The 13,300-nt window shown below is 50.4% G+C and overlaps 1 protein-coding gene across 6 annotated transcripts in view; it reads right to left on the reverse strand.

Moving 5' to 3' along the window:
• The window catches only part of LOC106595741 (glutamate receptor 2), a 105,325-nt gene that overhangs the window by 64,627 nt on the left and 27,398 nt on the right, over positions 1 to 13,300 (reverse strand). For all 6 annotated transcript variants that reach the window (XM_045712409.1, XM_045712411.1, XM_045712408.1 and 3 more), the window contains exons 3-4: positions 10,410 to 10,649; positions 928 to 1,124 (exon numbers count right to left, since the gene is read on the reverse strand). In XM_045712409.1, coding sequence (XP_045568365.1) covers positions 928 to 1,124; positions 10,410 to 10,649 — 437 coding nt within the window. The remainder of the gene's footprint in view (positions 1 to 927; positions 1,125 to 10,409; positions 10,650 to 13,300) is intronic.

Genomic DNA, 13,300 nt, shown 5'->3' on the forward strand with positions numbered 1-13,300 from the left:
CTTCCAGTTCTCTGCTGCCAATGACTGGAACGAACTACAAAAATCTCTGAAACTGGAAACACTTATCTCCCTCACTAGCTTTAAGCACCAGCTGTCAGAGCAGCTCACAGATCACTGCACCTGTACATAGCCCATCTATAATTTAGCCCAAACTACTACCTCTTCCCCTACTGTATTTATTTATTTTATTTATTTTGCTCCTTTGCACCATATTATTTATATTTTATCTTTGAACTTTCTTCAAACTACAAATCTACCATTCCAGTGTTTTTCTTGCTATACTTTATTTACTTTTCCACCATGGCATTTTTTTGCCTTTACCTCCCTTATCTCACATCATTTGCTCACATTGTATATAGTCTTATTTATTTTTTTATTTTTTTATTCTACTGCATCATTGATTGTATGTTGTTTTACTCCATGTGTAACTCTGTGTTTTTGTATGTTGTCGAACTGCTTTGCTTTATCTTGGCCAGGTCGCAATTGTAAATGAGAACTTGTTCTCAACTTGCCTACCTGGTTAAATAAAGGTGAAATAAATAAATAAATAAAAATTGTGTTACTTAAAAAAAATATATTTTTTACTTTTATTTCTTTGGTACATATTTTCTTAACTCTTCTTGAACTGCACTGTTGGTTAAGGGCTTGTAAGTAAGCATTTCACGGTAAGGTCTACACTTGTTGTATTCGGCGCATGTGACAAATAAAGTTTGATTTGATTTAAATGATCCATGGTATGACCATCTTAAAACAATTCCATATCTTAGTTTATGGCTTAGACTTTTAACCTTGTCTTGTTCACAACCTAGACAGACAGACAGACAGACAGACAGACAGACAGACAGACAGACAGACAGACAGACAGACAGACAGACAGACAGACAGACAGACAGACAGACAGACAGACAGACAGACAGACAGACCAACCTGGTCCATGATGTCTTTAACCTTGTCTTGTTCACAGTCCAGAATGACTCTCCTCTCCTTTCGTATCTCCAGGTCTTGGAACATGGAGCGATACGCCTCGTCCTTCCTCTCATCCTTCAGGTTGCCCACGTTGATGGCTGTTACAATCCACTTCCTCTCTGCTGCTGTATCCAGGATCACTTGCAGGGTGGACAGACCTACACATATATAGACACACGGTAGGATAGAAAGGTAACTGGGGTCACGGTAGGATAGAAAGGTAACTGGGGTTAGGGTCACGGTAGGATAGAAAGGTGAAAGGGGTTGGGGTCACGGTAGGATAGAAAGGTAACTGGGGTTAGGGTCACGGTAGGATAGAAAGGTAACTGGGGTCACGGTAGGATAGAAAGGTAACTGGGGTTAGGGTCACGGTAGGATAGAAAGGTAACTGGGGTTAGGGTCACGGTAGGATAGAAAGGTAACTGGGGTCACGGTAGGATAGAAAGGTAACTGGGGTTAGGGTCACGGTAGGATAGAAAGGTAACTGGGGTCACGGTAGGATAGAAAGGTAACTGGGGTTAGGGTCACGGTAGGATAGAAAGGTAACTGGGGTCACGGTAGGATAGAAAGGTAACTGGGGTTAGGGTCACGGTAGGATAGAAAGGTAACTGGGGTTGGGGTCACGGTAGGATAGAAAGGTGACTGGGGTTGGGGTCACGGTAGGATAGAAAGGGGTTGGGGTCACGGTAGGATAGAAAGGTAACTGGGGTTAGGGTCACGGTAGGATAGAAAGGTAACTGGGGTCACGGTAGGATAGAAAGGTAACTGAGGTTAGGGTCACGGTAGGTTAGAAAGGTAACTGGGGTTAGGGTCACGGTAGGATAGAAAGGTAACTGGGGTTAGGGTCACGGTAGGATAGAAAGGTAACTGGGGTCACGGTAGGATAGAAAGGTAACTGGGGTTAGGGTCACGGTAGGATAGAAAGGTAACTGGGGTCACGGTAGGATAGAAAGGTAACTGGGGTTAGGGTCACGGTAGGATAGAAAGGTAACTGGGGTTGGGGTCACGGTAGGATAGAAAGGTGACTGGGGTTAGGGTCACGGTAGGATAGAAAGGTAACTGGGGTTGGGGTCACGGTAGGATAGAAAGGTAACTGGGGTTAGGGTCACGGTAGGATAGAAAGGTAACTGGGGTCACGGTAGGATAGAAAGGTAACTGGGGTTAGGGTCACGGTAGGATAGAAAGGTGAAAGGGGTTAGGGTCACGGTAGGATAGAAAGGTAACTGGGGTTAGGGTCACGGTAGGATAGAAAGGTAACTGGGGTTAGGGTCACGGTAGGATAGAAAGGTAACTGGGGTTAGGGTCACGGTAGGATAGAAAGGTAACTGGGGTTAGGGTCACGGTAGGTTAGAAAGGTGACTGGGGTTAGGGTCACGGTAGGATAGAAAGGTAACTGGGGTTAGGGTCACGGTAGGATAGAAAGGTAACTGGGGTTAGGGTCACGGTAGGATAGAAAGGTAACTGGGGTTAGGGTCACGGTAGGATAGAAAGGTAACTGGGGTCACGGTAGGATAGAAAGGTAACTGGGGTTAGGGTCACGGTAGGATAGAAAGGTAACTGGGGTTAGGGTCACGGTAGGATAGAAAGGTAACTGGGGTCACGGTAGGATAGAAAGGTAACTGGGGTTGGGGTCACGGTAGGTTAGAAAGGTGACCGGGGTCACGGTAGGATAGAAAGGTAACTGGGGTTGGGGTCACGGTAGGATAGAAAGGTAACTGGGGTTGGGGTCACGGTAGGTTAGAAAGGTAACTGGGGTTAGGGTCACGGTAGGATAGAAAGGTAACTGGGGTCACGGTAGGATAGAAAGGTAACTGAGGTTGGGGTCACGGTAGGATAGAAAGGTAACTGGGGTTAGGGTCACGGTAGGATAGAAAGGTAACTGGGGTTAGGGTCACGGTAGGATAGAAAGGTAACTGGGGTCACGGTAGGATAGAAAGGTAACTGGGGTTAGGGTCACGGTAGGATAGAAAGGTGACTGGGGTTGGGGTCACGGTAGGATAGAAAGGTAACTGACTCTTCAGGAGGGTATCTCTCCAGGAACAGGGTTGGAGTGTAAACCTACAGGAGGGGTATCTCTCCAGGAACAGGGTTGGAGTGTAAACCTACAGGAGGGGTATCTCTCCAGGAACAGGGTTGGAGTGTAAACCTACAGGAGGGGTATCTCTCCAGGAACAGGGTTGGAGTGTAAACCTACAGGAGGGGTATCTCTCCAGGAACAGGGTTGGTGTGTAAACCTACAGGAGGGTATCTCTCCAGGAACAGGGTTGGAGTTAAAACCTACAGGAGGGGTATCTCTCCAGGAACAGGGTTGGGCAGCTCTGATCTACACAGATCAATAAGGGATCATAGCTTTCACCTGGATTCACCTGGTCAGTCTATGTCATGGAAACAGCAGGTATTCCTAATGTTTAGTATACTCTGTGTATATGATATACAGTAGACTGTCCTAAAGGTAGGAAAACCAATACTGACCAGATGTCCCTTAATGTCAGATCTGTACTATAGTGTATACTGTACATATGTAGATATACTGTATGTATGTATGTCTGTACAGTAGAAGTCGGAAGTTGACATACACCTTAGCCAAATTGTCACAGGCGTCGATGAACGGCGACCAAAATGCAGCGGGTTTTGTGCTCATCTTTCTTCTTTATTTGAAAGAACAACTCAAAACAAAACGACGAAACAGATCCGTAAGGCTCCCAGGCGATACAGAAAACAACCACCCACAAAGACAGGATAAAACAGGCTGCCTACGTATGGCTCCCAATCAGAGACAACGAAAGACACCTGCCTCTGATTGGAAGCCATACATGGCCACAACATAGAAAAAGAAACATATAAATGGAAAACTAGAACCAAAATCCCCTAGAACCCAAAAACACACAAAACAAACACCCCCTGCCACGCCCTGACCATACTACAATTACAAATGACCCCTTTACTGGTCAGGACGTGACAGTACCCCCCAAAGGTGCAGACCCCGACTGCACCTCCAAAACAAACAAAAAAAACACAAAACCAACCCCAAACGGGAGGAGCATCGCTGGAGGCCTGCTGAGTGGAGCTGGGACCGGTCTCCCGGACTGGGAAGACTTACAGGAGACTGGGTGCGCTGAGCAGGCACGAGGCACACTGTGCCATGGAGGTGCACCGGAGGTCTGGAGCTCAGGGCTGGCACACTCCGTCCTGGCTGGATGGTCACTGTAGCCCGGCACGGGCGGAGCGCTGGCACAGGGCGAACTGGGCTGTGCTGGAGAGTGATGGCTGCCGTGCGTAGAGCAGGCGCAGGGTAAGCTGGACTGAGGAGACGCACTGGTGGCCAGATGCGCTGCGCCGGCGCACTTCTCCCTGGCTGCCGGCCAACTCTCGCCCGGCAACGCTGCGGAGCCCTTACTGGCCGCACCGGACTGTGCGTGCGTATGGGCGACACCGTGCGCATTTCTGCGTAGCTCGGTGCTCTCCTCGTCACCCGCTCCCCACGGTAAGCACGGGGAGTTGGCTCAGGACTCCATCCTGACTCTGCCCAACTCCCCGTGTGCCCCCCCTCCCAATTTTTTTGGGGGGTGCCTCTCGGCCTCATGTAGCTCCCTTAATTTCCTCTCCCAGAAACGTCGTTCTGCCTCCCACGTCCATCCTTCTCCTCGGTGCTCCAATCCCCGCTGCTTGGTCCTTGTTTGGTGGGTAGTTCTGTCATGGGCGTCGTAAGGATTGGACCAAGGCGCAGCGGGTTAAGTGCTCATCTTCTTAATTTATTTAAAGAAAACACTTAAACAAAATAAACAAATGATGAAAAACTGTTCCATAAGGCTCCCAGGCGATACAGAAAATAACCACCCACAAAAACACAGGATAAACAGGCTGCCTAAGTATGGCTTCCAATCAGAGACAACGAAAGACACCTGCCTCTGATTGGAAACCATACCTGGCCACACATAGAAAAAGAAACATAGAAATAGAAAACTAGAACCAAAACACACAAAACAAACAGCCCCTGCCACGCCCTGACCATACTACAATTACAAATGACCCCTTTACTGGTCAGGACGTGACACAAATACATTTAAACTCACTTTTTCACAATTCCTGACATTTAATCCTAATAAAAAGTCCCTGTCATAGGTCAGTTAGGATCAACAATTTATTTTAAGAATGTGAAATGTCAGAATAATAGTATAGTGATTTCTTTTAGCTTTTATTTCTTTCATCACATTCCCAGTGGGACAGAAGTTTACATACACTCAATTAGTATTTGGTAGCATTGCCTTTAAATTGTTTAACTTGGGTCAAATGTTTCGGGTAGCCTTCCACAAGCTTCCCACGATAAGTTGGGTGAATTTTGGCGCATTCCTCCTGACAGAGTTGGTATAACTGAGTCAGGTTTGTAGGCCTTCTTGCCTGCACACGCTTTCAGTTCTGCCCACACATTTTCTATGGGATTGAGGTCAGGGCTTTGTGATGGCCACTCCAATACCTTGACTTTGTTGTCCTTAAGCCATTTTGCCACAACTTTGGAAGTATGCTTGGGGTCATTGTTCATTTGGAAGACCCATTTGCAACTAAGCTTTAACTTCCTGACTGATGTCTTCGGATGTTGCTTCAATATATCCACATCATTTCCTTTCCTCATGATGCCATCTATTTTGTGAAGTGCACCAGTCCCTCCTGCAGCAAAGCATCTTCGGCTTGCAAGCCTCCCCCCCTTTTTCCTCCAAACATAACAATGGTCATTATGGCCAAACAGTTCTATTTTTGTTTCATCAGACCAGAGGATATTTCTCCATAAAGTACGATCTTTGTCCCCATGTGCAGTTGCAAACCGTAGTCTGGCTTTTTTATGGCGGTTTTGGAGCAGTGGCTTCTTCCTTGCTGAGCGGCCTTTCAGGTTATGTCGATATAGGACTCGTTTTACTGTGGATATAGATACTTTTGTACCTGTTTCCTCCAGCATCTTCACAAGGTCCTTTGCTGTTGTTCTGGGATTGATTTTCACTTTTTGCACCAAAGTACGTTCATCTCTAGGAGACAGAACGCGTCTCCTTCCTGAGCGGTATGACGGCTGCGTGGTCCCATGGTGTTTATACTTGCATACTATTGTTTGTACAGATGAACGTGGTACCTTCAGGCGTTTGGAAATTGCTCCCAAGGATGAACCAGACTTGTGGAGGTCTACAATTTATTTTCTGTGGTCTTGGCTGATTTCTTTAGATTTTCCCATGATGTCAAGCAAAGAGGCACTGAGTTTGAAGGTAGGCCTTGAAATACACTGACAGGTACACCTCCAATTGACTCAAATGATGTCAATTAGCCTATCAGAAGCTTCTAAAGCCATGACATCATTTTCTGGAATTTTCCAAGCTGTTTAAAGTCACAGTCAACTTAGTGTATGTAAACTTCTGACCCACTGGAATTGTGATACAGTGAATTATAAGTGAAAATAATCTGTCTGTAAACAATTGTTGGAAAAAATACTTGTGTCATGCACAAAGTAGATGTCCTAACCAACTTGCCCAAACTATAGTTTGTTAACAAGAAATGTGTGGAGTGGTTGAAAAACGAGTTTTAATGACTCCAACCTTAGTGGATGTAAACTTCCCACTTCAACTGTATGTGTGTATGTGTGTGTGTGTGTGTGTGTGTGTGTGTGTGTGTGTGTGTGTGTGTGTGTGTGTGTGTGTGTGTGTGTGTGTGTGTGTGTGTGTGTGTGTGTGTGTGTGTGTGTGTGTGTATGTGTGTGTATGTGTGTGTGTGTGTGTGTGTGTGTGTGTGTGTGTGTGTGTGTGTGTGTAGGTAAGTAAAGAAATAAAACAACAGTAAAAAGACATTTGAAAATAACAGTAGCAAGGCGATATACAGACAGCGGTTAGTCAGGCTGATTGAGGTAGTATGTAGATATGGTTAAAGTGATGCATATATGATAAACAGAGAGTAGCAGGGGGAGGGCACACAATGCAAATAGTCCAGGTAACCATTGGTTACCTGTTCAGGAGTCTTATGGCTTGGGGGGGAAAAACTGTTGAGAAGCCTTTTTGTCCAACACTTGGCACTCTGGTACCGCTTGCCATGCGGTAGTAGAGAGAACAGTCTATGACTGGGGTGGCTGGGGTCTTTGACAATTTTTAGGGCCTTCCTCTGACACCGCCTGGTGTAGAGGTCCAGGATGGCAGGAAGCTTTGCCCCAGTGATGTACTGGGCCGTACGCACTACCCTCTGAAGTGCCTTGTGGTCGGAGGCCGAGCAGTTGCAATGCCAGGCAGTGATGCAACCAGTCAGGATGATCTCGATGGTGCAGCTGTAGAGCCTTTTGAGGATCTGAGGACCCATGCCAAATCTTTTTAGTTTCCTGAGGGGGAATAGGTTTTGTCGTGCCCTCTTCACGACTGTCTTGGTGTGTTTGGACCATTCTAATTTGTTGGTGATGTGGACTTCAAGGAACTTGAAGCTCTCAACCTGCTCCACTACAGCCCTGTCGATGAGAATGGGGGCGTGCTCTGTCCTCCTTTTCCTGTAGTCCACAATCATCTCCTTAGTCTTGGTTACATTGAGGGATAGGTTGTTATTCTGGCACCACCCGGCCAGGTCTCTGACCTCCTCCCTATAGGCTGTCTCGTCGTTGTCGGTGATCAGGCCTACCACTGTTGTGTCGTCAGCAAACTTAATGATGGTGTTGGAGTCGTGCCTGGCCATGCAGTCGTGGGTGAACAGGGAGTACAGGAGGGGACTGAGCACGCACCCCTGGGGAGCTCCAGTGTTGAGGATCAGCGTGGCAGATGTGTTGCTACCTACCCTCACCACCTGGGGGCGGCCCGTCAGGAAGTCCAGGATCCAGTTGCAGAGGGAGGTGTTTAGTCCCAGGGTCCTTAGCTTAGTGATGAGCTTTGAGGGCACTATGGTGTTGAACGCTGAGCTGTAGTCAATGAACAGCATTCTCACATGGGTGTTCCTTTTGTCCAGGTGGGAAAGGGCAGTGTGGAGTGCAATAGATATTGCATCATCTGTGGATCTGTTTGGGCGGTATGCAAATTGGAGTGGGTCTAGGGTTTCTGGGATAATGGTGTTGATGTGAGCCATGACCAGCCTTTCAAAGGACTTCATGGCTACGGACGTGAGTGCTACGAGTCTGTAGTCATTTAGGCAGGTTACCTTTGTGTTCTTGGGCACAGGGACAATGGTGGTCTGCTTGAAGCATGTTGGTATTACAGACTCAATCAGGGACATGTTGAAAATGTCAGTGAAGACACCTGCCAGTTGGGTCAGCACATGCCCGGAGTACACGTCCTGGTAATCCGTCTGGCCCTGCGGCCTTGTGTATGTTGACCTGTTTAAAGGTCTTACTCATGTCGGCTACGGAGGGCGTGATCACACAGTCGTCCGGAACAGCTGATGCTCTCATGCATGCCTCAGTGTTGCTTGCCTCAAAGCGAGCATAGAAGTGATTTAGCTCGTCTGGTAGGCTCGTGTCACTGGGCAGCTCGCGGCTGTGCTTCCCTTTGTAGTCTGTAATGGTTTCCAAGCCCTGCCACATCTGACGAGCGTCGGAGCCGGTGTAGTATGATTCAATCTTAGCCCTGTATTGATGCTTTGCCTGTTTGATGGTTCGTCGCAGGGCATAGCAGGATTTCTTCTAAGCTTCCGGGTTAGAGTCCCGCACCTTGAAAGCGGCAGCTCTACCCTTTAGCTCAGTGCGAATGTTGCCTGTAATCCATGGCTTCTGGTTGGGGTATGTACGTACAGTCACTGTGGGGACGACATCCTCGATGCACTTATTGATAAAGCCAGTGACTGAAGAATCCCGGAACATGTTCCAGTCTGTGCTAGCAAAACAATCCTGTAGTTTAGCATCTGCTTCATCTGACCACTTTTTTATTGAGCGAGTCACTGGTGCTTCCTGCTTTAATTTTTGCTTGTAAGCAGGAATCAGGAGGATAGAGTTGTGGTTGGATTTACCAAATGGAGGGTGAGGGAGAGCTTTGTACGCGTCTCTGTGTGTGGAGTACAGGTGATCTAGAGGTTTTTTTCCCTCTGGTTGCACATTTGACATGTTGATAAAGATTTGGTAGAACTGATTTAAGTTTCCCTGCATTAAAGTCTCCGGCCACTAGGAGCGCCGCCTCTGGGTGAGTGGTTTCCTCTTTGCTTATTTCCTTATACAGCTGGCTGAGTGCGGTCTTAGTGCCAGCATCTGTCTATGGTGGTAAATAAACAGCCACGAAAAGTATAGCTGAGAACTCTCTAGGCAAGTAGTGTGACCTGCAATTTATCATAATATACTCTACTTCAGGCGAGCAAAATCTAGAGGCTTCCTTAGAAAAGGGCACACAATGCTGTGGGGATGTTTTTCAGCAGCAGGGAAACTAGTCAAGATCGAGGGAAAGATGAACGGAGCAATCGGGGGAGAAGGGCCTTGGTCAGGGAGGTGACTAAGAACCCGATGGTCACTCTGACAGAGCTCCAGAGTTCCTGTGTGGAGATGGGAGAACCTTCTAGAAGGACAACCATCTCTGGAGCACTCCACCAATCAGGCCTTTATGGTAGAGTGGCCAGACGGAAGCCATTCTTCCGTAAAAGGCACAACAGCCCACTTGAAGTTTGCCAAAAGGCACCTAAAGGACTGACCATGAGAAACAAGATTCTCTGGTCTGATGAAACCAAGATTGAACTCTTTGACCTGAATGCCAAGCGTCACGTCTGGAGGAAACCTGGCACCATCCCTACGGTGAAGCATGGTGGTGGCAGCATCATGCTGTGGGGATGTTTTTCAGCGGCAGGGAAACTAGTCAAGATCGAGGGAAAGATGAACGGAGCAAAGTACAGAGAGATCCTTGATGAAAACCTGCTCCAGAGTGCTCAGGACCTCAGACTGGGGTGAAGGTTCAACTTCCAAACAGGACAACAACCCTAAGCACACAGCCAAGACAACGCATGAGTGGCTTCGGGACAAGTCTCTGAATGTCTTTGAGTGGTCCAGCCAGAGCCCGGACTTGAACCCAATCGAACATCTCTGGAGAGACCTGAAAACAGCTGTGCAGCGACGCTCCCCATCCAACCTGACAGAGCTTGAGAGGATCTGCAGAGAAGAATGGGAGATACTCCACCAAATACAGGTGTTGCCAAGCTTATATAGCATCATACCCAAGAAGACTCGAGGCTGTAATCGCTGCCAAAGGTGCTTCAACAAAGTACTGAGCAAAGGGTCTGAATAGTTATGTAAATTTGATATTTCAGTTTGTATTTGTAATACATTTGAAAACATTTCTAAAAACCTGTTTTTGCTTTTTCATTAGGGGTTATTGTGTGTAGTTTGATGGGGGGGAAAAAAACAATTTAATACCATTTTATAATAAGGCTGTAACATAACAAAAATGTGTAAAAAGTCAAGGGGTCTGAATACTTTCTGAATGCCCTGTATGAATAGATGTATAGGTAGTAGGTAGTAGACTCACCTCTGTCACTGTCATAGAGGTAGGCGAACTTGTCCCACTTGTAATACTCCACTAAGCTGACCAGAGGTCCCTTGATGTCGGGTCTCATCTGAAGGACAAACTGATTCAGTCCGTCAGCAGGGAAGGACGGCGTGATGAAGGACACGTGGAGGGTCTCACAGAAAGACGTGATGGTGTTCACACTCTTCTTGTCATAGAAACCAAAGATGGCATACACACCCCTGGAGAACTGGGAACAAACTGCAGAGAGAGGGAGGGGAGGGGAGGGAGGGAGGAGAGGGGGAGGGGAAAGAGGGAGGGAGGGAGGGAGGGAGGGAGGGAGAGAGGGGAGGGGAGGGAGAGAGAGAGGGAGAGGGGAGGGAGGGAGAGAGGGAGAGAGAGGGGAGGGAGGGCAGAGAGAGAGGGGAGGGGGAGGGAGGGAGAGAGGGAGGGAGGGAGGGAGAGGGGAGGGAGGGAGAGAGGGAGAGAGAGGGGAGGGAGGGCAGAGAGGGGGGAGAGGGGAGGGAGGGAGAGAGGGAGAGAGGGAGGGAGAGAGGGGAGGGAGGGAGGGACGGAGAGGGGAGAGGGAGAGGGAGGGAGAGAGGGAGAGAGAGAGGGCAGAGAGGGGGAGAGGGGAGGGAGGGAGAGAGGGAGAGAGGGAGGGAGAGAGAGAGAGGGGAGGGAGGGAGAGAGGGGAGAGGGAGGAGGGAGAGAGGGAGAGAGGGAGAGAGGGAGGAGGGAGAGAGGGAGGGAGGGAGAGAGGGAGAGAGGGAGGGGGAGGGAGAGAGGGGAGGGAGGGAGAGAGAGGGAGGAGGAGGGAGGGAGGGAGGGAGGAGGGAGGGAGGGAGGGAGGGAGGGAGGGAGGGAGGGAGGGAGGGAGGAGGGAGGGAGGGAGGAGAGAGAGGGGAGGGAGGGAGAGAGGGAGAGAGGAGGGAGAGAGGGGGAGGGAGGGAGGGACGGAGAGGGGAGAGGGGAGAGGGAGGGAGAGAGGGAGAGAGAGAGGCAGAGAGGGGGAGAGGGGGAGGGAGGGAGAGAGGGAGAGAGGGAGGGAGAGAGAGAGAGGGGAGGGAGGGAGAGAGGGGGAGAGGGAGGAGGGAGAGAGGGAGAGAGGGAGAGAGGGAGGGGGAGGGAGAGAGGAGGGAGGGAGAGAGGAGAGAGGGAGGGGAGGGAGAGAGGGGAGGGAGGGAGAGAGTGGGAGAGGAGGAAGGGAGGGAGGGAGGGAGGGAGGGAGGGAGGGAGGGAGGGAGGGAGGAGGGAGAGAGAGAGAGGGGAGGGAGGGCAGAGAGGGGGAGAGGGGGAGGGAGGGAGAGAGGGAGAGAGGAGGGAGAGAGGGGAGGGAGGGAGGGACGGAGAGGGGAGAGGGGAGAGGGAGGGAGAGAGGGAGAGAGAGAGGGCAGAGAGGGGGAGAGGGGGAGGGAGGGAGAGAGGGAGAGAGGGAGGGAGAGAGAGAGAGGGGGAGGGAGGGAGAGGGGGAGAGGGAGGAGGGAGAGAGGGAGAGAGGGAGAGAGGGAGGGGAGGGAGAGAGGGGAGGGAGGGAGAGAGTGGGAGAGAGGGAGGGGGAGGGAGAGAGGGGAGGGAGGGAGAGAGTGGGAGAGGAGGAAGGGAGGGAGGGAGGGAGGGAGGGAGGGAGGAGGGAGGGAGGGAGGGAGGGAGGGAGGGAGAGAGAGGGGAGGGGAGGGAGAGAGAGAGGGAGGGAGGGCAGAGAGGGGGAGAGGGGGAGGGAGGGAGAGAGGGAGAGAGGGAGGGAGAGAGAGAGAGGGGAGGGAAGGAGAGAGAGGGGGAGGGAGGGAGGGACGGAGAGGGGGGAGGGAGGGCGAGAGGGAGAGAGGGAGGGAGAGAGAGGGGGAGGGAGGGAGAGAGGGGGAGAGGGAGGAGGGAGAGAGGGAGAGAGGGAGAGAGGGAGAGAGGGAGGGGGAGGGAGAGAGGGGAGGGAGGGAGAGAGTGGGAGAGGAGGGAGGGATAGAGGGTGAGGGGAGGGAGGGAGAGAGAGGGAGAGGAGGAAGGGAGGGAGGGAGGGACGGAGGGAGGGAGGGAGGGAGGGAGGGAGGGAGGAGGGAGGGAGGGAGAGAGTGGGAGGGGAGGGAGGGAGAGAAGGAGAGAGGGAGGGGGAGGGAGGGAGGGAGAGAGAGGGCGAGAGGGAGGGGGAGGGAGGGAGAGAGTGGGAGGGGAGGGAGGGAGAGAAGGAGAGAAGGAGGGGAGGGAGGGAGGGAGAGAGAGGGAGAGAGGGAGAGAAAATGCTTTACTGAGGAGATAGGGGTTGTGTAGTGATGTGTAGGAGCACAAATCCCCACATCTGTAATTTAAGGCCCGTTGCTGCTGTTCAACATAGCAGGAGAGAAATGATTTCAGACCAAAAACACGTGTCTGTGCTTGTAATGTGTATTACATTTTAGGCTAGGTGTGTGTGTTTGTGTTGTCGGTTTGGGTGTGTGTAGTAGTGTGTGTGTGTTTGTGTGTGTAGTAGTGTGTGTGAGTGACCCTACCACTATCACCATGCTAACCCTACCACTAGCACCATGCTAACCCTACCACTATCACCATGCTAACCCTACCACTAGCACCATGCTAACCCTACCACTATCACCATGCTAACCATTCCACTAGCACCATGCTAACCCTACCACTAGCACCATGCTAACCCTACCACTAGCACCATGCTAACCCTACCACTAGCACCGTGCTAACCCTACCACTAGCACCATGCTAACCCTACCACTATCACCATGCTAACCCTACCACTAGCACCATGCTAACCCTACCTAGCACCATGCTACCCCTACCACTAGCACCATGCTAACCCTACCTAGCACCATGCTACCCCTACCACTAGCACCATGCTAACCCTACCTAGCACCATGCTACCCCTACCTAGCACCATGCTAACCCTATCATAGGTTGTGTGTGAGGGTGTG

The sequence above is a fragment of the Salmo salar genome, unplaced genomic scaffold, assembly GCF_905237065.1.
Source record: "Salmo salar unplaced genomic scaffold, Ssal_v3.1, whole genome shotgun sequence".
NCBI classification, from domain to species: Eukaryota; Metazoa; Chordata; class Actinopteri; order Salmoniformes; family Salmonidae; genus Salmo; species Salmo salar.